The 27,602-nt window shown below is 35.0% G+C and overlaps 1 protein-coding gene across 1 annotated transcript in view; it reads left to right on the forward strand.

Moving 5' to 3' along the window:
- Positions 1–425: 425 nt before the first annotated feature.
- Positions 426–27,602, forward strand: part of LOC132197605 (Kv channel-interacting protein 1) — a 32,192-nt gene continuing 5,015 nt past the window's right edge. Inside the window, exons 1-5 of the mRNA XM_059620979.1 lie at positions 426–691; positions 22,720–22,789; positions 25,032–25,102; positions 25,753–25,917; positions 25,981–26,091. Of these exons, the coding sequence (XP_059476962.1) occupies positions 533–691; positions 22,720–22,789; positions 25,032–25,102; positions 25,753–25,917; positions 25,981–26,091 (576 nt within the window). The 5' untranslated portion in view covers positions 426–532. The remainder of the gene's footprint in view (positions 692–22,719; positions 22,790–25,031; positions 25,103–25,752; positions 25,918–25,980; positions 26,092–27,602) is intronic.

The raw sequence follows: 27,602 nt of genomic DNA on the forward strand, positions 1-27,602 counted from the left end.
ATAAATAATAAACATTCATAAATTAAAAAATAAAATAAAAAATTTTATTACAAGCAAAGAAAATAAAATTAACAAAACAAAATTTTGCATTTCACTAAAGATTAATTAATTTTCAATTTCATTTAATCAAAGTAAAAATGTCTTTGGTAAAAAAGTTTGTATTTACGCAAAACACAAACATGAGAAAATTAGCTGTTCATGAGGGCGTTTGAAGAAGTGGTCAGGGCGGAAATGGGCATAGTGGAGCAACCCTTTGGTCCGCAGCAGGAGGTAGGTGGTGGCTGGTGCGAGCAGGGGCAGGAGAGAGTTTAGCAGGAGCTGGCTGGCTGCTGAATGGGATTGATTGGGCGCGCGCGCACCGCCAGCTCGGTCCTGGCCGCCGTTCGAGCTGCGAGTCCCCAGCAGAGTCAGTGAGTGCGGGTCGAGCGAGCGAGCGAGCCAGCGGGGATAACGAGCGCGACGGAGATGTGGAGGCGCGGCCGCCGCTGACGAGAAGCACCCCCGCGACACACACACACACTCTTGCGAAGCCATGGCCACCCCGCCCGACAGCCCTGTCGACGACGTCGCGTTCGAGCTCGAGCCGGGTCGTCCGGCCGTCAAGCATCGGCCCGTCGCCCTCGAGGACCTCTGCAGGCAGACCAAGTTCACGCGCCAGGAGATCAGGGTCATGTACCGCGGCTTCAAGCAGGTATGCCCGCCCGCCCACCCCCTCCTTCCCCCGGCCCTGCAGCTGATCAAAATCCGAGACGAGTAGCCCGGCCGCCGAATCGCGCGTTCTTGTCCAACAATAATTTCTTTCCAAAGGGTTCACGATGAGCAGTTTGACCTCAGTTCAAAAGGGTTGATAAAGTAAGATATATAATTATATTTTTTCTTCTTTCAATTTTACAAATAAGTAAGGTTAACTTTACAATTTTCTCGTCTCTACTAAAATCGTTTCACTCAAAAAATCTGTTTTTACTGAAGGATTTCTGAAAGCTTCTTAGTTTATTCATGGAAAGTATTTCACGTTTTTACAATGGTATGCAACCTGCTGGACACCCTTGTGAAGAAATTGCATACATTGACAAAAATAATGATTCTTGATAACTCTCCAAATATGCTTGAATCATTCTCTGAAACAATTTTAACTACAAAAAATATTAAAGAAAACGCAGGAATTTTAGTTCTCGGAGTTCGATCTACAAAAAGTTATACTTTAAAATTTATTGTTATCACCCTCATGTTAATTAGAAAAATATAACAATTATTTTGAAATTTTAGTCAAGAATACGCCGTTATTCCAGTTTTGCTCTCTAAGAGGAGTCAAATCAAGCCTTATAAAAATAATTTTATAAGTTCCTTTGGTATTGTCAATAAAGCCTTCATTATGGATTTGATGCATGGAGTGGAAATCTTCAAACAAATTGAAGTTGCATAAATTGATCCAGTTCGCAAACTCTGCAGAGCTCGCAATCGCATGGAGATAGTGGAGCATTGACCTATTTACCTGACATAATTTCCTTTCAAGTGTGTCAATCTTTATAGGAAATCGGGCGCGGTACATTAATTTCATTCTTACATTATTACAAAAGAATAAAAGAAGAATAAAAAAGTATTAATTTTTTTTTAATTCCACCAATTATTTCATACTGTTAATTTTAAGTAACGATCTTAACATTTCTCACCATTTTAGTATTAGAATTTTGACACAGTGACTCAGAAACCTTTTTATTTTGTTTTTTCTTCGGCAAACAAAATTCGAACGCGAGAATTTTTCGGTGCCACCTGTGCGAACGATCGAAAATTTACACGTGTTTTTCTGCGGTATATCTTTTTCCTCTCGGCGTGGCTGATCCGAACAAAACATTTTGGCAAATGTTTGTTAATGAGTATCGAGGCGTGCCAAGAAAAGGGCCGCGATAATGGTGCCAAAAGCATCCCCGCCGCCGTAGCTGCGCCGCGAAGTGATCAGCGGCCGGCAGGGAGAAAGGCCCATTGATAGATGAATGGCCCCGAATCGAATTTACAAGGTGCTGTCTTCCATCGGCACGACGTTAATTTAACCACCGGCGATCCGCGGTCAGAGCCAATTAGATCCGCATCCGAATTAATGGCCCGTGTCGAAGAGCATCAAGGGATAAAATCGCGCCGTTTCACCAAATTTATTCAAATCTAATCTTGAGTTTTAAATAATTTAATTGGGTGGATTTAAATTCCAACATTTTTCACTAATTCCATTCACTATTAAAATGCCAATGAAGTGACATGGAGTAAAATTATATTAAATAAAAATTAAACACTAGAAAAGAAATTAAATTAGGATAATTTTTTAGCGTAGGGCAAAAATAATGGTACAGTCAAACTTTATTTCATTGATCCAATTTTATTGGTTTATTTTTATTGTTATCTATTATCAAAGAAACCTATTAAAATAAAATAAAAATATATTATTTATTTTTACACAGCAATAGCTTCAAATTTCAAATAAACTTAATAATAAAATCTTTCCTTGAACAAAGGAAAATGGCCTGAACTGCGATCAAATGCTAGATTAAACGCAGCCATGAGCCGAATTTAGTGCAAATCTGATTGTACAGGTACCACTGTTAAACTTTATGTTGTTCTAATCCTCGGGTTTATTGTTGATTTGGCCGTATTTGTAAATCGTAACCATAGCAATAGCTGTGCGTTAATAATATCTGATTTAAAATAAACTTCTACGTAGGAGTGCGTTTGAGATTAAATTTTGTTCCCTGAATCAAAGTTGCTAGTAGGCTATTCTACTGTTTCTGCCTTTCTTTCCAGTTTCCACTCCCTTTTTTTGTAAATTGTAACGTCAGGTATTGTAAAAAGTATCATTATTGTCTACTTTTATTTTGTTAAAATATTTATAAGAAATTTTAAGAGGATTTTATTTTTTACCAATTTGAAATTTTCTAGCTCGCAAGTGTAATTTCCTGTAACGATCTGAAACCTATACAAAATTTAATTATTATATCTAGATATATAAAACACGGTCAAACTTAATTAAAACTATTACCATCCAGTTTTAAAAACCATATTTGTTTAAAAACCTTCGCTACAATCTCCGCAAATTAAACAAATTTTAATTTATTATTGCTTCATCACGCAATTTTTAACATTTTGAAATTTGTCATTTAAACTCTTAAATTAGGACGAAATTAATCCATGGAGTTAAAATAGCTTTTCCTCGTGTTTTAAAGCACTCTTAAAATTTGATCCCAATTATTTATATGAAGCTGGAATGTTACTTAGCGCAGTTCAAACAAGAAATTCTTGGCCGCGGTGTGGTTGCAGTTTGGTTTAGCAACGTGCGAACTCGACTCCTTTTCCTCGTGGTGACGCCGTCGGAGCCAAGATGAAGCGGCGCTTGTCAAAAGTGTCCACATGATGGAAGCGCTCTTGATCGGTGACCGGGGCCGACGCGCGTAATTAAGTGTCTCTCTCTCTGTTTCTAAGCCCCGGGCTATTCCTGGCTCCGCGCGCTCATTTCGCGGCGCCGCCGCGGGAAAATGACGATTTGAATAAACGCCGCTGGCGAAATTAGCGGCGGCGCACGTGAAGATGATTCCTCAGAGGCTGCTCGTCGTGCAGCCACATTACATTATACGTACACGACACACGCACGCTGCATAGCATGTACGCGACCGACATTCTCTCTGTGCCGCCGAGCTTTAATGGCGCAATGCATACGCTCATTACGAGCGCGCCAAACAGATTCAATTTCCGACAAATGTGACGCAAAATCCGAGCACGTAATTTTGATTTTTTTTCTTCTAAAACTGGCGAGACGCTTTTACGATGATGTTACCCAACCGTATTGTCAAATGCATCAATTTCAGCTAAAAAATATCAACGTTTCTTTTATAAAAAGGGTTGTGTTTTTTGGTTTTATTTTCAAACAAATTTTCAATGAGGATAAATTTTGGTACAAAAACAGCTTCATTGTTTAAACAAATCAATTTTTCCCTATATTTTGTTTATTTTATTTCTCATTTAAGGGTTTGTTTGATGAATTAGCAAGTGAATTGGATATTTACGGAAAGATTTATTTTATGGTGTGTGCGTATTTTCAGGAAAACCAATTTCCTGATTGGTTTTTCCTGTAATCTAAATAAATATTAAACAAACACAGACGCTTTTCCTCCAACCATCAATTAACGTAACTATGAGTTTTTACCCAGCAATTTCCAATTGATTCGGCAACCTTCTAGCACTAATGTTTGTTTAAAAATTAATTTTATATTCTTTTATATCTTATAAAGCGTTATCGAGATTGATTTTTTTAAGTGCGAATTTCATTTTTAGAATAATTAATTATTTCTTAGCTTAAGTCTTTGGATTATTTTATTTATTTATTCCAAATAAAAAAGTTATTTAAATTTTCCCCCCTTTAATTACACTCTTCAGATAAACATGAAGCTCTGGTTGAGATGAAAATTACAATTTTGAGTTTGCTAGAAATTTATTCCCCTCTCAAGACGTTTCTTTTTAGACTGATGAGATCTGATAAGAGAAAAACCAAAAGCGTTTAGTTGCCCATTAACTTTTTTTTTGAGCGCAACAAATTCTCTTTGCGTGCATATTTCCAGTCATATCTGATCAAACGTTGTTGTTAATCATCCGTCAAACACAGCGAAAGGTGTGACGGACGAAGCCGGAAACGTGCGCGCGTGCACCGCTGACCGCTCTGTGAAAAAAATATTAATTCCCTTTCGAGGAAAAAGTGACCGTAAAACTCAAATAGATGCAGACGGCTTAAAAAAGTTGTGAAACGCTCGCCCAACTAGCGTCGGTCTTCAGGTGCACGATCAGCATTGAACAAAACGACCTGGGGCGCAATTGCAGTCCCCTCGGGAGGTCAGCGTCGAAGCGCCGACCTTGCCTCTATACCGACTTGCGCAGTCTGTTTGGAGACCCGCAGTTAAATTTCTGACGCAGAATGCAGTACTTCCCTGAAATTGGAAAACATGCGTCATTCGCAGGCGTTGAATTTTATAATTATTTAGGTTGGGAAAACATGAAATAGTTCAAAAATTGTTCATTTTCGGATAAAAGGTCAACATTTCTTAAATTTACTTTATTCTTATGTGAAATTGGTTAAAGGTGATTTTTGCACAATTATTTTGGTTAAATTTTCATTTCTCCAAATCAGTGATTTTAATTAATTTTTTTTTATTCTCTCCTGGGTATAGGTGAACAAAATAAATTGACTTGGTTATTTTAATAATGGGAACAATATGTTGCTTTTGGCCAAATAAGTGATTTTATAAAGGTGATTAAAACTTATCAGGTTTAACCTGATCAAGAAAATTGAACCGTCTCGAACTACAGTTTAGTAAAATATTTCATATTTTCATTTTCTTATAATTCTGGTCTGAACAAAAATAACAATAATAATTAAAATATGTAATTTATCTTTATTCATTAATAAAATTTATTATATTGAATTGTAATATTTTGATTGTATGGTAAAAATTTAATTGAAATCTTGTATAAAGAAGTCACAAGCCACAAGTCCAGTTTGTTGTCACTTACTGATTTAAATTTACATAATTATATATATATATAGTTTATTGAAAATACCTCATCAGAGTACAATTCTTCAATATTTAAATTTATACAAGCGAAATTTGATAAAAATTAAAATTTTAATTAATTAAAAAATTAAAATTATTTTTAATTAATTTTTTTTTTTTAACAATTTATAAATTTAAATAACATATTATAAGGTCATGTTTTGTCTTTTCCCATACGGGCGTAGTCGTTGATGGAAAGCACTCGGTTTTCACATTTCTCGAGGTGGTATTGGTCGCAGATTTTGTCACATAATTTGCACACGCATCCTTCTCGGGCCGTATGGAAGGTTTTGTCTTTACAAATGAAGTGGTGAAATCCGTGGACTGCGAACCTCGTGTATACGTGGCGGGTCTTGAAAAGTGGCTGCTTCCAGACCTCTGAGCGCATCGCCTGCGTGTCGAAGAATTTGGGGTCATTAAATTCTCAAGAGCACGAAAATCACACTGCTTTAAATAGGGCCATATCGTTTCAATCCCGTAAGTGGCAATGGGAGCAAATTTTAAAGAAAAAAGAGCTTTAGCGCAATTTAATGAGAGATCTCTTAAATTCCCCCCAAAATGCATGGCTCATATATTTACTCTTTTTTCCAGTTAAATCAAATTCTTAATCCAGTTAATATTTAAGAATTTTAATTTAAATAAAAATAATTTTTCAAACTTGGTAAATCTCAGTAATAGAGATCTTCAATTTATATATCATTTAAGAATACTTTTTTACATTAAATCCCAATTGAAATATAGCAGAACTGCTAATTTTATCCCTCATCAACGTTCTGCGTAAAAAACTGACCCTATGTGTACTAAATTCCTTAAGAAATGTCTCTTACGAATATCTCAAAATGCCGATAGTATTTGAATATTTTTGCTCGATGGAAATGGTGGTCTCAATTGAAACTTCCATTATTAGAAATGGGCAAAACCAATTTGAAGCTCAATTTCTCGGCACTTTTAATTCAAAAGCTGCAACCCTCGTGTTGGCGCGAGCTTCATTTCCTGGTCGCACGGAATGCGCTCCCCGCTCGCACCTTTCTTTGCACAATATGCAGAGGGGTGCGACACAAAAACACCCTCGCGTCGCCCTTAATGACCATGGCCGTATGTGTGTGTGTGGTTCGATCATCGCGCCGCCAGACACAGTTTGTCACTAGGTGGGCGCCGGGCAATCGATGCACTTTTTTTGTCAACTCACGAAGGCCTTTTCGATTTCGTTTTTTCTTTGCTAATCTAAAATCAACCGCGCTTGTTTTGTTCCACTTTGTTTGCTTGCTACGAAAAAGCTCGGCTTGAAATATTAAAGCGGGTCGAATTTCCGAGGGTGCGGATAAAAATCATGATTCAGCGCGTCTCTCTCATCGCCGAAAATTAGCATACGTGTTGCTTATATACTTTCTGGAGAGATGTTTTGCGGACGAGGAAACTTTAGCTCCCTGCCGGAGGGTGTGTTTATTCCCCGGCCAAGGGTTGTAGAAGAGCGAGTGAGAGAGTGAAAAAAAAAACAAGAACAAGAGTAGCGAAAAGCTCCTGCGCAGTCAGTGGAAGTGAAAGACGCAGTTTTTTTAGAACTCGAGTATTTCCATTTACAAGAAAGAAAGGTCTTTCCTCGAATCTGAATTCATGTTTTAAAAGAGGAAATTGTGAAAACTACTCCAGCTTTTTCTGTTGCAATGCTTTCTTGAATTTATATTAAGAAGTTAAATAATTAACAACAATAATAACACGTCATGTTGTTTTCATGGTGATTTGACTTTAAATTCGGCTTTTCCTCGATGGGTTTTTGTGAGTTTTTGTTTAAGGAAAAACATTATCCTGCTCTACATGTTTTGGCTGCAGCTCTGTGAAAACATTTTGACAAGAATTAATAAAAAAATCAATTTTTTAAATATCTTTCTTCCATATTAACACTTTTTCGTGAAATATTTACTTAAAGGTTACATTTTTGGAGCATAAATAAATATCCAAAAAGAATAAAAATAGAAAATAAGCGAAAAAAACATTTTATTTAATTATTTTATTTCTTCTTTATAAAATTCTATAGCCTTTTTATTACCAATTCATTTTTTCCTCCAAACCAGTAATAAAAATAATTTATTCTTTTATATTGATGACTGCGCAACTCCTACAAGTCGCTTTTTTTCACACTTTATTACACCAAGTCAACTTTCTCACAGGAAAAAGACATTAAGTCGCAAATTACGCTGTCGCCGGTGCACGATCGCTTTATATATTTCGCAACGGCGCCAAAGTGGGCCAAACACAAAATTACCTCCGAATGCAAAGGCAGAGGAAAGAAAGAAAGATAAAGCGAGGCGCCTCTCCTCGGGCTCTGCGCTGACTCACCTAGCCGGGCGCTGGATAAAAATCAAATTTATTTGCTCGTGTGCCGCAAAAGTTATCTGTCCGCAGTCCACACGTGCACGTATTCCGATTTCGAACTCTCTTCAAAACTGATTTACAACCAACTAACTCGACGGCTTATTTTATACTCATTAACATGCAACCGGCCGGGGCGCAGGGTGGTGCTCGCCGCCTGTTTGATACAAATTTATTTTTGCTCACCAAAGGTCGATTTGTTTGGACGCGCCTTTAAATCATTTGGTCTCATCTGCACGCACGATTGCCGCACTAGATTGCTAAATGGGAAACTGCAGTACTTAAAGAACTCCACGGAAATTATTAGAGGCAATTTAAATTCATTGCTTTACGTTCTAGAAACAAATTGACTTTTTTTGCAATAAAATTTGAATTTTTGGCGTATTGCGGATTTTGACCTTTTTTTGGTGAAAAATTAAAGGTATTGAGCACTAAATCTTGATTTGCATTTTTTTATTTTGGTAAATTTATGAATTTTTACAAGAAAAATAAATTATGTAAGGTAATAAATTAATTTAAAACTTCAATTTTAGAGAAATAAAAAAATTAAATTTTTATATTGTGCTTCTTATTACATTTTTGCTCATTTCTAGCAAATAGCAACTTACAATTAGTAATAATCAGCTCAATTTACTTCTAATGATCAAATTGTACATTTCTTTATTTGGAACAAATTAATTTTTTTAAATAGAGCTTTACCTGTTTTCCTATCTTGGATGATTTCAGATTTTAATTTAGGCAAGAGTAGAATGAAAATCACATTTTTAATTGTCATTTTCTGATATATATTTTTTGTTAAAAACTGCTAATAAGTTTAATAAGTAAAAAATTATTAAAAGCCACTTTTTGGTAAATTTAATTGTTATTATTTATTTTTTCTTTTGAAGGGACAAAATAATTTTTACCTTTTTTTTTACTTAATTTTTGTGTTTTTCAACTTATTAAAAATAATGTTAAAAAAATGTTAATGTCTCATCCATACAGATTTCACCGTTGCAAAAATCGACCACTCACTCTCATACCACCTACAATATTTTGTTTGGCCTAATTGACGGTGGGCGTTCGACGTGTTCGGCAGGTGCTGCGGATGAAAAATGTGCGCTTGTCGGAGGGTGGAGGAATAATTGACGTGCGCGTTTAATTGACGTGCGGAGGCCAATAAATAAGACGACTCCCACCGCACTTTATCAATATTTGTTTACAAACGCCCATGATAAATGATGAACAAAGAGGCCGCGTCCCTTTTGCGTGTCTGGCCCGGCGCCAAAGGCTGGCGAAAAAGAGTCGCTTTCGCGGAGAATAACAATGCGCGTGTGTGCCAATAAGTGGCCGACGCGGACAACAACATTATCCCTCCCAGCTCCATGTGTGTGTATTTTATTTATTTAAGCGTGCTGGTGATATGCGAATTATGAAAATAGAAATAGGAAGCGACAAGCAGGCGGCGAATGAAAATCTATTCCGCACTTAATATCCTAGAGGAGACGGTTTGTTTTTATCGGAGCATCGTTTCCGTTCGGAACAGGGGCGGAGAAAAGTTTGAACGATTATGCGTTTTCTGGAATTCACTTGGCTCGAGATTGCTACACATAACAAATTCATGAGAGTGATGCGCTGACATATAAAACCAACGTGATAAAATCAGTCACGCGGAAGAGAAAAATATCAACGATTTTTTTTAATTAAATTATTTCTTTTAGGGATTGGAAATTGACGATAGTGACGCAGCAACAAAAATTTATTCTCTATTAATTGCGATTTCTTATATTATTTTAATATATTGTCACTATTTAATTTTCTATTAAAAGACTTATAAGTCCAAATTAGTTTATTCGCTAATTTTATTCATTCTTAGAGTTGGCGTTTCATTTCCACATTTAAAAAATTGGGAATAAATTCATCAGTTATTATAAATCAATTGGATATTTTTCTACAACATTAATAACAATTGTAAATTGAAGCTCTTCTGTGGTAAGGATATTTTCAAGTTTTGCGCAAAAATAAAAAGAAGTTATTGATGAAATCCTATTGAAATTGAGTTTTAATTTTTAAATTAATGTTTCGAGCAAAATAACGAAATGTTTTTTTTTTTCAGGTAAAAACAACAAAGAAAATATAATTTTTATAATTAAAAGCAAATTTAAACGTGAATTTCTATTTCTGTTGAACATTTTGTTTTAAATCCTTTTTAAAGAGAGGTTTCAGTTTCCTTTTTAAAAAAAGAAACCAATTCAATCTTTTTACAGATGTACCTCTTACTTTATTCGTTAGAAACATCTCGCATAACCAGGAACTACCCCATTTATAAATCTACTCCCAAGAAAAAGGAAGGGAAATAAAAAACCCTCTGCGAATGAACAAAATCCATGTAATTTGGGTGAAAAATCTCTCGTGTGCTGTAACGTGACTATCATAATAACAAACGAACCGAGTTTGGGCCGCGATAAGCCTTTTCCCGCAGCATAATGCCTATTTATTTTGAAAAAAAGCACCCACGCTCCGCGATCAACAGATAAGACGGGGCTGTGTAATTTTTGCTCAGCGTTGGCGTGCGCCCGAAGAGGCTATTCGTTTCGGGGCGGCAGTAATGAGCAAGAGGCCTCGAAATAATGCTGCCCAGCATCGCAGCCGGCCGACCGCTCTCCGCCGCTAATTAATTAAGGGGGCCGTGAATAATGAGAGAGAAAGAGCCGCACGTCGTCTTCTTGCGCGACGGGGAAACACGCTCTCCAAGAAGATAAAAAAAAAAATCGGCCGCTCGATCAGATCAACAAGTCGGTCTCGTTTTTGTTGGCGGCTCTAGTGAGCTGGAACGGAAAGTTGAATTAGAACACCCGAGCAATGTAATTTTGACTCTTGCGACTTTTAATGATAGATTTTCATACTAATTAGTTAAGCCCAATTCAACTCTAGCGAAGAATGAGCTTGTTTTAAATAATGAAAAAAAAAAAACAATAAAAGTATTAAAAAGAAACTAAATGAAACTTATATACTAACACGCTATTTTATTTATTAGTATTTCTTTCACTTTTTTAATTCTTTTATTTTAATAATTTATATAACTAATTAATATATTTTTAAAAAAGGTGTTCTTATTGTTAGAAAAATTGGTTTTAATTATCTATAAGTCAAATTGCAAATTATTTTTTAATCATGCATATTTTAAAAAAAATATATTAGACTATGCAACACAATGCATTATTCACATTGTTGAAAAGTAAATAGTCTTGTATGGTAGCAATGTAGGGATCATATACTAATATATGTATGTTTGTATTATAACTGGTCAATTAATAATCTGAGAATTATTACACAAGTTGGACTAAATAAAAATTTGATTGTTGAATGTTGAATACTTAATTAAATATTGAATAAAATAAAAATATAGTGGAATTGTTTTACTTAATTTATTGGTAAAGGTTATAATAAATAATAACTGAATGAGAAAGTCTGAATTTTATTTTTGGGATTGTTAAAACTAAAGTATAATGAAATAACCTAAATAATAACACAGAAATTTTGATTTTTAGTAATAATAAAATTTAATTTCATCAGTTATTAGAAGCACTGGCTTTCAGAGTAGAATAGAATTACACCTTACAAATGACTTTAATTTGGACTGTTTAAACTCTTTTGCTTTTGTTCAACGATACTTTTACTGGCCCGTCTATTTAACGTTTATAATATTTTCATCTTCGTTTTCAATTCGCTTTATAAACGCGAGTCCTAGTCTGCCATATTTCTCACTCATAGCCATTTTTAACTCTAGAGGCTCAATTTATTTTTCGTTCCGCAACGTCTCTTTCATTGTCAGCTGTAAAAAGTTTGTGTTTGCCTCTGTGCGCTCATTATTTAAGCCGTCGGCCGCAATTTGCATAGGGTGCCGTGCCGAACTCGTCTCATGATTTAAAACTGCGACACTTTGTGTTTCACGACGTGTTAGCGCGAGAGCTTCATGTCCCCGCGAGTTCGTGAACGGCCATAAATTTGCCGCATTACGCTCATGAATAAGTAAGCGTCTGAGGCACCGAGTTTCGGCATGTCGGTGCCAAAAATAGCGACCAGCATGAAACAAATAATTTAGAATCGTGCCTCGCAAAAAATTTCCGACTTTATCAGCGACGCTACTCTCGAGCGAATTTATTTCGCGCAAAGTATATCATGTGCATGACGGGGCAGCTAGTCAGGGAGAGAGCTTGGCGTATAAGTAATGCTGGCCAGACTTAATTTATCTCTCTCTTCAAAGTGCCAAAGAAGAAGCGTGAGTTCAAGACACGTGCTTGAATTGTACTGCAAAGGTTTTTACTTCTTGTTCGTTGAATTTTGAAATTATTTTAAGATAAAATGAACAGAAATTCTAAAAATACATAAAAATTATTTTATGTCTGTGTTATTTATTTAATTTAAATTAGCTAGGAGAATATTTTTGAATAATTATTTGGAAGTTAAATTATTTTGGCAACACTGCAAAAGTTTTTTTTTAGTATTGATTTGGTCAAATTTAAATTACTTACAAAGTTTTGGTTTTGGATATTAAAGCTGGTTCATAAATGGAAAAAAATAAGCAGAAGCTTAAAAAATATTCCTAGGATTTATTTTTATTTTAAAATACAAACGGCTCAACCACATTCAGCCATTTGACGAGTAGGAAAAATTGATTTTGTTAAATTTTGCTTATTTTGAATTATTTCTTATGAATTAGAGTTTCTATAGAGCCGTTTATTTCCTACAACCCCTTTCTGTAGCTTAACAGTTTTTACGTTGCCGCAAGTCTCATAATTTATTTCCAGATAAAGAACTCACAAAGTTTGTTGGGCAATCTTGAATCGAGATAATTGGACGATTGCCGTATTTTTAAACCAAGCCATAAATTCACGAAAAGTAAGATGGAAATCAATTTCGGTCTGCTAAACAAGCGCTGGGCGAAAAAACAAATGCTAGCAAGGGATTATAGGGGGAAGAGATTGAATGGGTGGCGTGCGGGTTGCATACCTCCGGTTTGCGTGCGCCTAGCATGATTAATGGCAATTAAGGCGCCAGCGGATTTGAAGCACATGAGTGATCAAAAAGATGGACTGGTTGCCACACGTGAACTGCTTATCGAGAGACGCCTCAGTGGATTCCACACGAACACACACACACGTCTCTCAGAAATGAGGCAGTTTTTTCTAGTGTGAGCACTAATTCTTCAAAATGGCACGTCTGGACACTCACGAGACGATTGATCGTTACGGGAAAAAAGGTCGTCACGATCTCGAGTGGAAAACCGATTTTCCGATATTCACCTCTCGAATGAAACACAAATCACGGTTTATATATAATTTTTTCTTTCATTTCCATTCAAAAGATTCCATTGCACAGAATAATAACTTTCTCCACTGGTCGCGTGCTTTGAATGGCAAATGAACAAAAGGCGAGTGCACTTCTTCTTGCATGCGCTGGTGAACGGATGGAAAAACGACCTTGCTTCCCTCATTCGATAATATTGTGCTGAAATTGGTTTATCGCTTTGCGGCGATTCGTTTATTACTTTAGCACGTAGCGTTCATTTCGTGCTCTGGCATTTTTCTGCAAGTTGCTGCACGTTCTGCACTTCCGACCGACTTGCAGATTGAGTTATGCCGTTTAGCAAAAGACAATAATATTAGGTCAAGGACTTTAAACTAGTTTTGCATTGTGGATCACTTCATTACTTAAAATTTGAATATTAGAAGAGGGAAAATCATACAGAAATAGCATATGAACATTTTTAGTTTTTGTTCTAATTTATATATAATTTTAAACAAATTTTAAAATTCTCCCCACAAAGGTTGTCTCAACTAAAAGAAACTAATTTTTTTTAAAATTGCTCTTAACTCTTTAGTGTGATATTTATTATTGTTCGTTATTCGTGTTCTTTGAGGTGACGAAAAGTTGGTTTTCAAAAATCTTGTGCAATTTTCCTTGGAACAAACAAAATTATTTTGAATCTAACTGTCTTGAAAATTGTACCTGGTCAAAAAAATGAAGAAAAAAAACTGAAAAAAAGCAATTATTATTTGTTTATTTATATTAATCAATCTAAAGACCTAGACAATGACTGCACAAATTACTTTCCATTCAACTCTTTCACGTTTTATATCTAATGAGACACATTATGGCATAAGAAATTATATTGTAAGAACGAACAATTGTGAAGAAGAATTTCCTCTGAGCAAATAATAATGAATTTTAATTAAATGCTTGAAAAGTTCTACTTGGCTAATGAGCTTCATATCAGTCATAGCAACTTTTTCAGTGAAATTAATCGCAACATCCGCAATTTATTTCACTTAAGGGCGATTTTTAAAAAGTAACTCACTTTATTTGATCCCACCGAATCAATTTTTCAACTCACTGATTTAATATTTAATCGATAACGAGAGAGATTTGCCGGCTGGACGAAGTGCATGCATCTCGCGCAAATCTCGTAACGCCCTCTCTCTCACTCTTGGCACGCGTAAAATCAATAAGAATGACGTCACGGCCCAACGGAGCGAGCGAGCGAGCGAGTGAGCGCAGCCCTCTCGCTCTCTCTTCGCTTCTCAGCCTCGCGTTACATCTGCAGCCGAGTTTAATTGTTACTCATTCTGGGACCACACAATGACCATCAGTCGTCGTCGTCTCCTGTCGCCTGCCGAGGCGCGCACTCTATTGCAACAGCGCCTGCCGTCGACCCGGATAGGCAACGTGCTCTGCACGCACGCCCGACAAATTGCAAACCTCCAGAAGCCGCTCGCTTCCCATCGCTCTTCCTTAATTTATCCCCCGCCAGTTGCACACGCGCTGCCCTAGAATTGCTTGTGTGTAATTTAGAAACGAGGCGGGAGTTTGAAGATTAGAAATTGAAAGGATAGAATTTATGAAGTTAATTAAAAAAAAAAAAACATGAAGATCACTTTTACAAGCATAAAATTATAAATTATTATTTAGGTATTTATTTCTTTAAATAACAATATTTTTTGAAATTTTTAATGTAATTCTTAAACTAAAGCAGCAGTTGCAAGTCATTAAAAATATAATCGCTGTAGAAATTTATTAAAGCAGTATTTTCTTGTACTTGTAAAGTTATTAAATACACCAATTTTCTCTTTTAATATTCTAAATTCATTGTAAAGTAGAGAAATTCAAATGAAGACTTGCACCATTAATTCCAGAACATCTCATTATCACGAGGAACATTCATGTGAATTTTATTAATAATTTGATAACGGATAAATTGAATTTTATATACCCAATGCACAAAAAGAAATGACAAATACATCTTCCTAAAGCAAACTTAATTAAAATTAGATGGCCTGAATACAAAGTTTAATTTAAAAAAGTTGCAAATTAAAGCAGTGAATAAAAAAATAGAAAGCAAATATTTAAATAATAGAGTAAATTAATTTAATAAAAGACTCAGTAAATAAACAAATGTGAAAAAAATGTATTCATTAAATAAGAAAATTATGAAAAAATTTTATGATATTAGAAAGAAATTAATAAAATAAATATTAATTTTTTTTTAATTATTAAATTTCTAACTTTATTTAAGAAAAATGAAAATTCCCGGGGGACTTTGTTGTTTTTGGAGCTCCATTGAATGCGAAACTCGCTCGGTGGTGTTATTATCCCCCGAAGACTCTCGTGCGAAATGAGGCCAGAAAGATGATTTATCTGCTGTGCAGTGGGCGCTGCGGAAACAGGCCCGTTTTTTAGCCAAATATTTGCCTGCAGGCAATTTTCCTTCCCTTGCAAAATTCAGGCGATTGTTTTCACTTTTTTTATATAACACGTCCTCGGCGGCGGGCGAAACGCGAACAACACAACATATCCATTCGTTACTTTTTCATTGTTCCATCTCCTGCGCCCTAGCACATGTGTGCATAAACCAGGCGAAAATCACCCGAGGCGCGCTATGATTTATTTTCTGGCAGCAGGCCTACTTTTTCATTAGCGCGCGCGGCCGCCGCTTTTTAATCAACGGGATTATGCATTTATTATAAACTTGCGCTGTTTGGAAAGAGAGCTAGGTGAGTCAAGACGCTACTTTCTGCGCGACACAAGAGATGAGAGAGGCCGACCGAGAGCATCAATTACACGCTCCAAAACCGAGTGCCGGGAAACATTGATTCGCTAAACTGGGGCAGCTGCGAAAAACGATAAAAGTTTCACCCGTCCACAATTAGCCTCTCGAGCAGTAGAAAACTTCCCAGACAAAAAAAAAATGAGATGAAAATCACAAGTTTTATTCATATTAAGCAGATTTTACTTGGCTGTTTCGGCAAACCGCAGCAAAATTAATCCCCCAAACGTGAAAGGGGGTGAAATCGAATCAGCACCTATGTTTGCACGGCAGGAAATTGTGCATTATCAGCAAAAACACAAACAAACTCATTTGAAACGAGGCACTAAGAAAATATTGCAGCGTCTCGTTTTACAAATCAGCTTCATTTGTTTCAGCGGGAGGGGTTGCGTGTAATCGGCCACGGGCAGTGTAAAAAAGCTTCACAAACCGATTTAAAACGCGTAGTCCAAATTATCACCAGTAACAACAGAAATAATTAGAATTAAATCTTTTTTTTATAATAATCTGTGTGGAAGGAATTAAACTAGTATTGTTTCACACAGAGCTTTAAAGTTACCCAAAGTTACAATAACTGATGATATAATAAAATGTGAAATTCTTACCTGGGTCACAAATGTCATTAAAACAAATGTTTTTGCTGAAATTTCCAAAAAACTTCCACAATCAACAATTCTTGCGTATTTGTTAGACGAAAAAAAAAATTTTTTAATTGCTAACGCTGGAGTTTCCACGACTTTTAAGGGGATTAAAGATGAGTTATTTATTTACAGAGCTCAGTTCGAAGAAAAGTGTAGGTATGTTTAAAAAAAAACCTTATAAAACTTAATTTAATATGGAAAATGAATTATTAATATTTAAAAATAAAATTTTTATATTTTATTGATTTTTTTTAAATATAATATTTAAAAGTGCATTATTAGTTAAATTCTTCACTTAAAATGTTTTATTAAAAGTCCATCTTATTGTCAATCCATCATTTACATTGGCTAAATAAATTATCAATTTATGAAATCAAGTTAATTCATGTATATTATTGGCGCACAAAAACTTGGCTAATTTTTTTTCTGAATGGAAACTTACGGATGATTTGATTATTTTATAATATTTACCCTATAGTACATAAAACTAAATAAAAGTTCATTTGATACAAAAATTTTCTCCAAAATATTATAATTCTTTCAAAATAACTTTTTTAAATTGTGAAGCAATAATATTTCTTTCTGAAAATAAAATCTTTTTTTACCCAAAAACTTTGGGAAACTTTTTTTCCAGGTGTGCCTGTTTGTCCTGCGGCACTCAAATTTCGATCACTGCCCCTTTTGTGGCTGCGGCGAAGCCTTCCTTGGGTCGGGCGGTTCTTTCACCGAAATGAATGGCCGCGCCCATTTAATCACGGGCCGCACGTGAGCGAGCGCGCCTCTCATACACATACCGCATTCAGGCGCCTGCACAGCAAAATGTTTACGCGCTCTATTTTTGCGGCCCGCCTGGGACTTTCTTTCTTCCGTTTTCCATATGCGGAGGCACGCACGCGACACTCTCTATATTGATATTCGGTCGCTCTTGGGTCTTGCGTCCTCTCTCAGAAGACGCGCTCGGCGCGCGAATTCAATGGCCCTCGCGCTGAAAAATTCATCTGCCTTTCCGCCATGCAACCCAGATGTGTCACTTTTTCCGAAAGGAGCCACGACACGCTTCCTTCCTCCGCTCTCGCACCCCATTCATTCATCATCACAAGAATTGAAAAAACTTTCCTTCCCCGATGCCTGGCTTACATTCCAGTCCGCCACTACACGCTTTTTAATGTAACGTGGCCTTATACGTTGCCGGTGCAATAATTTGATAATATTTAATATTTTGAACAATGGAAAATTTAATTTCAAGTTTTAATATTACAATTTTTGAATTGGGTTAAACCCGTGTTAATTTTTGATACTCTATAGTTTTGTGCGTAAATTAGGCATGTTTTTAGAGGATGTTTCTAACCTCAAATTGGCAATATTTTTGATTTTAATATTAATATATGCATATTTTTTTTTTTTTTTTTTTTGAAAATTGAAGGCGCTTTTTGACAGAGCTTTGGAAGAGAAGATTTTTTAAATCAGGAGTTTTTGGTTCAATTTTAACTTTTATAAATATTTATTTTTATAAAGAGCATAAGAAGAGAGTTCAGTTTTAGCATTCAATATTTATTCTACTTTTTCTTGACCACAGATATCTCTGAAATTAAATAAATTATTATTTGAAAAGTTTAATATTTACTTCATAGCAATTTATTTCAGTAAGAATAAAAGTAGTTTATTTATTGCACAATTTCTTCCTCTTGAAACACGAAAATGAATATAATGAAAACAAAAACCCACACTAATTTGTGTAAAAAATTTTACACAAATAAAGTGGTTTACTTAGAAAAAAATGTAAATTGAGGTAATGTAGAATTTATAAAGCGATTTCACTTTTCCTCACTGACAAACTTTTTCCAAATGACCACGGTGCACGCCAGCAACTTTTTTGAATATCACACAACACGGTCGAGCTCGGGTCCGCGGACGACATTTTACAGTCGGTCGTTTGGGGTCACGAAAAAAAGAGGCAAACAATAACATTTACACCAGCACAACGCGCGCAATGGAATTGTCAAATCAATACCGACCGACAGCGGCAAAACAGAGAATGATGATGATTACATTCCAGCCGAGAAAAAAAATACAACAGCATTCGTGTTGACTATCAGGGGAAAAACGGCCAAATACAAAAAGCGCGTGTGTAATAATATCACACGAGTCTTGATAATCATTTGGAGGCAAAAAAGAGAGGAGGTCGAGGGCACTCAAAGCAGTCCAATATGTTCCAGGATCTTCGCTTTTAACGACGGGCACTTTGCATTTTGAGCAGCGGCGAGCACACTTGATTAGGCACGCTGCACTAATGGAATTTCAAATGAGAGAATTGTCTTGGGGGTAACTTTTAATTTGGCCTTAAGAGATTATATCGTGTTGTAAAATTTGTATTAAGTTGCCAGCTGTGGGTTGAAGATTAATTTTTTTTATAAACTTGCAAAAAAATTCTGCAAGCGCAGTAAAGTTGACTATTAATTAAAGCAATTAAAGTAGTTATATGTATTGTTGCCTGGAAAGAGGGTAGTATAGTTTTTAGTTGAGAAAAAGAGTAATTATCAAACGTCAAGTTTTGCTCTGTATAATCATTTTTTAAATCAGTGGATTAAATTTTAATTCAAAGTACTACTTGAAGTATACATTTTAAGCGTGTTTTTATTGCAAAATTTTGATGTTTTTCTTACAGATTTATTTTACGGCCTTAATTATTTTCAATTATTCGATTCGTCACCAAATAATACTTGTAAAAATTAAGTGGCAATAAATTTAAAAAAATTGTAATTTTGTCAATTAAGATCCCAATATTACACAGGTTTCAACTTAAAGATTCTTTTCAAGATACATGCAATACATGCTATTTTTTTTTTAATTTTTAATTAGCAGTAAATTAGTTTCTATATTAAACGATATGAAAATATTTTTAAGAAACAATTAAAAATCAGCTATTTATTTGAAAATAAAGCAATATAAATGTTGAAGATTAAATAATTAGTGTTTTCAGTTTCAGTGGAGAGTTAATAAATAGCATGGATTTTGTTTTTTTGAAACAGATGCTCGGGATGAAATTGCAGTATTAAAAGCTACATTTTTCACTTTCTCAATGAAGAAGAATTTCCTGCTTGAAATCGTTTCTTAGTCAGAAGTGACTTGGGAAACAAACTCAATACAAAATAACATTTATTTGACTCGAATGAGGAAAGCCACTTCTTGAACATGCCATCGCTGAGTGAATGAATAAAAAGGCACTTGTCTGATTCCCACTATGAAAATCTCATGAATATTATACAAAAGATGTTCTCTGTTGAATCTAAAAACAGAGCTAGGAATTTGTAGCAAAATTCCAGCTTGACGAGTATCGCTCTCATGACAAATTCCGGACAAAAAACCTTTGGCAGACTGCGTCATTTATATATTTCTTTTTGCCCTCGCGTTTTTGCACGCGCGTTTTATGACGGGACGAAGTGGCGAAAATCTGCGGATCATATTTTGACGAGCGGGTTTTTGGCCGCGCGCCAAACGCTGCGCCGCCGCCACAATTCAATATTCCGCCAAATTATCTCGCGCCGCGTGCAACCCACGCTCTTTTCGAGAAAAAAAGAATGCACATATCGCGAGCAGCCATCTTTTTGTTTCGAGAAAAATGTGCTCCGTGTCGCGGAAAATTTGCCGCCACGTCGCTCACGAAACCGCTCGACCTTAAAAATTGCCCAGAAATGCTCGGTGGATCGTGAAATTTACCCAAGCATTTAACCCTTAACCGTTCTTTTCTTTTCATTTAAATAATTCTGCACTTCGGCAATATTTGTGTAGCCTCGTTAACTGACTTTTAAATGGCGGGACGACCTTTTGCAGCGGAAAAGGTCTTCCAGTGGCATATAATTCGAAGCAAGACTACTTTGCACCTTTCAAATCTCATTCTTAGTCGAAAGAAAGTACATAGTCCGCCTGGGAAATTTGTCTGCAAGGCAGAAATATTTGTGTGAACAGCTTCAATTTGCGGTGAAATTGGTGGAGCGGGAGCAATAAAATTATTATGCTGGCAAGGCAGTCTGGAATTAAATGGTCTCATATCAGCAACTTTGTGGAAATGAAACCTGGCTGAGGAAAATTTTTTTATGAAAACGACTTGATTTAATTTTGTTGGTCAAAAGTCTCTCACAATCAGTCAGATTTTATTAAAATAATATTTTCCTTAAAAAAAAAACTATTATAGGAGCTTGAAAAGCAAGCAGACCGTGACTGAAACTGGAAGAGCCGTTTGTTTTTGAATAAAAACAATTTTTTGCAACGAGGAAAAGCCCGAATCTTCATTTCCATGATCATCTCCTCGAGTGTCAACTTCTTCAAACAAAGATAGGATTTATTATAATTTAAGAATAATTAACTACATTTTATTTTTTGAGTGGAGATTTTTTTAAAGATCTAATAATTGGAAAATTTAGCATATTGTTTTAATTTTATACACTAATTATTTTGTATATCAAATCTAACATATTATTTTAATTACTAACGGATTTTTGACTATTTTCTCAAAGCACCTTTAAGTAAATTATTCATATTTATAAAAATAATATTATTTTAGAAGATCTTTAAAATAATTAAAATTATTTAAACTTTTCCTAACGTGTCCGATGTTCCGTTTGTGTTGCAATTAATGAGTTATTAACTTATTTACGTGTTCTTGTAAAGATCAATCTCGATCAAAGTTGGCCGGGGACGGTGCAAAGTGATAAAGCAATGACGCCTCATCCATCAAGTGGCCGGAAAGCTGCTTTTCGCTGCAACACCGCCGCTCTCGCTTTTGATATTTTAGATGTGTTTTGTCATTTTATTCAGGCCGCCTCTCGAGATTGTTTAATTGGGGGCTCAAGAGTCACTTCACCTCTCTCTTCTTTCTGGTGGCGCGCGCGGCCGCCTGCCTGTTTACCCTGCCGGGGCTGATCGATCTTCGTCTTAAAGCTGCCGGCTCGTTCTCGGATTAAACGCAAATATTGGTTCAGGCGCTGCCTTTTACGCCCAATAAACCCCGGTGCGCCCCGTCGAATAATACGTGCCATTTCACTGAAATGCAGGCTGCGTCACACACCCCGTTATCACTTTCATTCCGACCTTAACCCAGCTAATGTATAACAGCCCAGACTGAATCGCACACAAAGTAGTAAAAAAATAGCTCGACTCCACGCAAATGTTAAATTGGAATGAATTATTTTTAAATGAGAGTTTTGATTTGCAGAGTGGAGCTAATAAAGGTCTTTGCTCAAATATACTTAAATTCAATATTCTTCTCAAAAAAATGCTTTTAAATAAACTTTGATCTGAAGTTGAACAATTGTAAAAAAAAAACACATTTTTTAATATCTATATGGGCTGTTGTTTATTTGTTCAAATGCCAGATATCATTTTTCATAATTTTAGTTTCAAAGATTCAAAGAATTGCTTATTGGGTTTGATGCAGCTTCAATTTTAGCTTCTGCGAAATTAATTTTTATGGGATTTTTTTTATACCTTATTTAGAAATTACATGTGTGGATTAAAAGCGATGAGATTCATTGAATTAATTAGGAGACTAACTGAATTTTCAATTATTAATATTACTCCGTTTATGATTTTTTTCCATAAATCAACGAAATAAAAAGATATTGAATAATTATGCTTTTGGAATTTTATGGGAGGTCATGAAATTTTTCAGTTGTCGAATAAACTGAAAAGATTTTACCAACACAATATTTACAGATTGTAGATTAATTTTAAATTCGGAAGTTGACCAACTTAAAATTTTGAAATGCTCATCAATAATTTGAGCAACACAATCATAGTATTATTTCCACATTAAATTGGCATTTTATTTATTATTTCGCTGAAAATTTTGTTCGTCGGTCGACCTTTAACTCCCGCAATGGCGAAAAAGGCAAAAGTTTGCTGGCGTCGTCCGGCAAGGCGTGTCGGTGGTCAGTGTGACATTTTCGCCACTCACTTTTGTGCTTCTCCGCCTGGCGAGAGTTCTCGTGCGTGCAGTCGTCACTTTTTTCTCATTCGTGTGTTTTTTGGTGTGTTGCAGGAATGCCCCGAGGGATTAGTTCATGAAGACGCCTTCAAGGATATTTACGCCAAGTTCTTCCCGCACGGCAGTGAGTCTTTCTTTCTTTCTTTGCTCGCTCGCTTCTTTGTTTTGTCTCTCCTTTCCGCCCTTGCAGCTAATTAATTACCCTCGCCTCAACCCTTTTTTGCATACCAGCCGACGAAATTGCCCTCGCCTAGCGCGCCACGAAAAGAATAGGGAGGAGTAATGAGAAAAGAAAAGATAATTGCAAAAGTTGCTGGCTTTTAAACGCTTCAAATTGCTAACACATCAATTGTTAAAAATTGCATATTAAATATTATATATAAATAATATGTATTATTAATGTATCGTTTTTCATGGAAATTTTTAACCAGTATCTGATTTAATACTCTTAAAAAATTTGTTTGAAATAAAACCATTTTTCTTTTCAAATGAAAAAATGGCGATTTTAAAAGAAAAGGAAAAGAGAAAATGCAAAATTTAAACGTAAATAATTATCTCGCACCCCATCATTGATTTGATGAAAAACTTAAAACAGGCAATCACACAGTCTAAGCTTTTTGTCAAGAATAATTTAATCAGCACAAAATTATAATAATTAAATTATGCGTGCCGATCCTATATTATTATTTTCATTTTCATATAAGCATACAATAAAATTTATATTAAAATAACACATACAAAAAATGTATATAACATATAACATTTTATTTTGTTTTATCTTTTTCCTGAATTTTATTATATTAAAAATGCCGAAATTTTTAAATTTTTAATTAAAAATTGTACTTAAAAGAAGCAATTATAGTTATTTCCCGTATATAATTCATAAATTTCTAGTCAAAAACGCTTTTTTTTGCAGGTTCAATATGATTGATGTTTCATTTTTCATTTGAATTAAAACATCATTTTTTTATTATTTGTTTAACGCAATGGTATTGCTTCAGACAAATTTAGTACAGAAAAAAAGATAATACTTCAGTCCAGCTTAATTATTAGCAATTTCCGCCCATTGTTTATAATTTATTATTCAAACAATTTTTAATTTCAACGGTTCTCTTGTAAATTTAGGCGTGGAATGAAAGAAAGCGGGCAGTAATTCACGCTGGCCAGAGAGCGACAAGCATTTTTTCGAGCACACATTTTTCATCGCTCCCAGAAATGACCCTTTCTCATTTCTTGGGTGGCGAAATACAGTGAGGGAGTAAAGAGGGATCCCGGTCGGTCGAGGGCTTTTTACGCCGAAGCAAAAGCAGCAGTAGAATGTCTCTTGGCCCTTTTTCCATTTCACCGCATTCATTACGGCTTTCTTGGATGGGGCCGTAAAGATAAAGTTGTATTTTGCGCGTCATTCGCTGCACAAACATTTTATGGGCTCGCTCTCGGCCCGAGAGGAATTTCTCTGTGTGCCTTTCGCTTTTCGGGTCGCGCCGGCCAAATTTATTGGCTTGTCAAGCCCTTCTTTAATTCTAAATTAAGCCGCAGCACTCAATGCAACCGGCTGAAGTTCACATTTTCGCCTTTCAGCGCTTTAAGTAACAGCATTTTTTTGTATATGATAAAGAAAATTAAACTAACAGAAAATCATTTCATTTTTAGAATTTTTAGAAATAATTTTACTAAAAATTACTATATCTATGATGATTCCGGTAGGTTAATTAACTGCTTCTGCTTCAGAAACTTTAAATGTTCATTCCTTTCTGTCAATTTTTGTCCAAAAATAATTCTAAAATAGGTTACAATCGTTACGCAAAGATCTATCAGAAACTCTTATGCATAGAATTTTTTAAAGCTTCCGAACCTCTTAAGTCACAGAATATGCAATAACGCCATAACTCTTCCTTTTTAAGTGCTAAAAGAATTTTAATGAATACATTTGTTCGCATTAAAGCAGTTGGTAATGGAGCAATAAAAGCGCAGGAAAGGCTTAAAAAATTTTACGGTTCTCACCCCAGTCGAGAGCAGGTTGCTGCAGTTTTTCGTCTTTCTCGGTTCTAGGTTGATTTATATATTTGTGGTGCTTTTTCGGAGCCGGCGCGCGGAGAGACTTAAAATAATAGACGCCGCCGCGTTGCTGTTGTTTATTTTATAGGCACGCGAGTCTTTGAATGAATCACCAAATAAACAGACACACAGGCGATCGGCAAGTCGGTTGGTTTTGTGTGTCGCACCAATAAACCCCAAGTTCAATTTTCGTTTCAAACTTCAAACATATTGGGCTGAGCCTCAGCAGATTTGGCTCACTGAGTGAAAAGTCTATGTCCATCGTCATGAATAAGAGGAAATTAATTCATGCGTTTTCTCGTTTGCAGATTCTAGTTTGTACGCGCATTATGTCTTCAAAGCTTTTGACGTCAACAGTAATGGTGCCATCAGTTTTAGGGTAAGTAAAATTATTTAAAAATACTTACAATTAAATAACTTTATTTATTAATGTATCTAGTGTTTTAAAAATATTATTGTTAATAAAAAATGTAAAAGTAAATAAATTCTTAATAATTTAAAACAATGATAAATTTATTTAAATTAAAAGGTTTTATTTTTTATTTCTATTTTTACAATATTTAAATAAATTTTATAAATAAAAGTGTCAAAAACTCTTAAATTTAAAAATTGATGAAAATTACCAACAAACGATTTACTTGGTCATAATATATTTTTGAATATTTATATTTTTTTAATATAGTGTGTCAGATTTAGAATTGCAAACCTCTATTAAAAAAATTACCATTAATTTCATATTCCCTGAATGTGATTGTATATTGAATTTGTTTTATAATTATTAATAAAAATAACTCATTAATTTCAACTTATGTTTTTTTTTCAAAACATTTAAGTTTAAATAAGGATAGCAGATTTTTTTGTCCATTTCGAAGCTCATTTTTAATTTTTATGGCATATCGCATTAACTTTGCATTGTAGCTTCGCGGGTTGCATACTTTTTACAAGTTTGAAGAGAAAAATTTAAACACTTTTTTAGTCTTGTATTAATTAAGTATAATGGTGTTGTTTAATTAAAAAATTTTTTTTCAGGATTTACTAGTGACCTTGAGCACGTTACTGCGAGGCTCAATATACGAGAAGCTGCGATGGACGTTCAAATTGTACGACATCAACGGCGACGGCTGCATCACGCGCTCCGAACTGGCGGACATCGTGGTCGCCATCCACGAGCTCATGGGGCGCAAAGCGCACCAGGTGAACCAAAGCAGTTCAATTTGATGAAAACAAAGAGGCGACTGACCTCATTCGCTTTGGCAGGTGGACGAGGACAGAAAGGCCAGAGAGCAGGTGGACAGGGTGTTCAGGAAGCTGGACATCAACCAGGACGGCGTCATCACGCTCGAGGAGTTCATAGAGTCCTGCCTCAAGGTAAATTTAATAGAAATCTAATCACAACAATAAGGATTTGATTTTTTGATATTATTATCCATGTCCAATTGCTGGCAAAAAGTTATGCCATTAAAAACAAATTAAATTCAATCGGGAAAATAAATTTTTTTTTTTTTTAGAAAAATTTGTGAGTTTAATTCTTTCTTTGAGCAAAAATTTCTGACGAAATATAGGATTTTAGACGTAAAATTAATTTTTAATCCTAATTAGAAAAGAGATTAATTAATATCAAGGTTAAAAGTATTTGATTTTAAATTCAAAGTGATTCCAAAAGCTTAATTAATTTAAATTTGTTTTTAATTCATCCATGTCTAATAAATATTAAATGCTTAAAAATGCCAATCAGTTTATTCAGGTCAATATTAATTTTTATAAATATGACGTTTGGTAATAAATTAAGGAGAAAATGTTTAAAGGAATCCATCAACAAAACAAAATTCAGTATCTTTTCGCTCAGCAAATCGTCTCGCAGCTTATTTTAGCCAACTCTATGAATACATCCTTGAAGGTTTACCCCTTTTTATGTATTTATTATCTCATTCGGCACCCCGAATTTTATGCACCGCGGTGAAATTTGCGGCGGCACGCGTCTCTCTCTCACTTTCCAGGCAGCACATCCGGCAGTGCGTTTTATTATCACCTCGGAAGTTTGCAGCTCGCTGATGCTGAGTGACTCGATTTCGAGTCGCGTGCGCCCCTTTTGATGTGCCAAAACATAAACCTCCGCAGCATTAACATGCTCGAGTTGCTCTCGCGGTTTATTTTTGAGAGAGTGGTGCCGCCGCCGCTTCATCTCCTCTGCTTTCTGTGTGTACGCCGCGTACAAACATACACAAAAGCGCCGAGAGTGCATCAAACACGAATATTTGTAGGGACGTGAGTGTCCTCCACTGTTTTTGCTCTCTTCCCATTTAGCTTGTTTTTGCCAAAACCCAACCATAAATTTAGTGTGACATATTTACACATCCTCATCTGAAACTACGAGTTGAGCAGTTGATAAAAAATGGTTCAAAATATTAATTTCCTTTTGAAATTTAGCTTTATTTCTTTGTTTGGTCCATTTTATAAAAAAAAATCACATGCTAAGTTAGTATAAGCAAGCTGCACAAGCTAACTTCTTAACATAAAAATTCATATCAAATTGTAGGAATTTTTGCTTATAATTTTTATTGTGCTTCAAAATAACAGTCTCTATAAATAAAATGGGAAATTTGATTTTTTTTTTTTTTTAATAATACCAGGTCATTTAAAATTTAAAAGAGACGCGTTTCAATTTGGAAGGGATCACAAATATCAATGTTTTTTCTTCTTTTATTTTGTAAATTTAATGTAGGAGATCAGAGAATGCAGAACTTAAAAATTACAGTTTTTGGTTTAAATATACCTTTTCTTTATCCTTTCACATGTTGTAACATATCAAGCGTATAAATATAAACAAAATTAATATAAATGAAAGATTTTTACGCGTTTTCACCACTTGGAAGTCAACT

Source organism: Neocloeon triangulifer, unplaced genomic scaffold (genome assembly GCF_031216515.1).
Source record: "Neocloeon triangulifer isolate White Clay Creek 2 clone unplaced genomic scaffold, ASM3121651v1 ptg000012l, whole genome shotgun sequence".
NCBI classification, from domain to species: Eukaryota; Metazoa; Arthropoda; class Insecta; order Ephemeroptera; family Baetidae; genus Neocloeon; species Neocloeon triangulifer.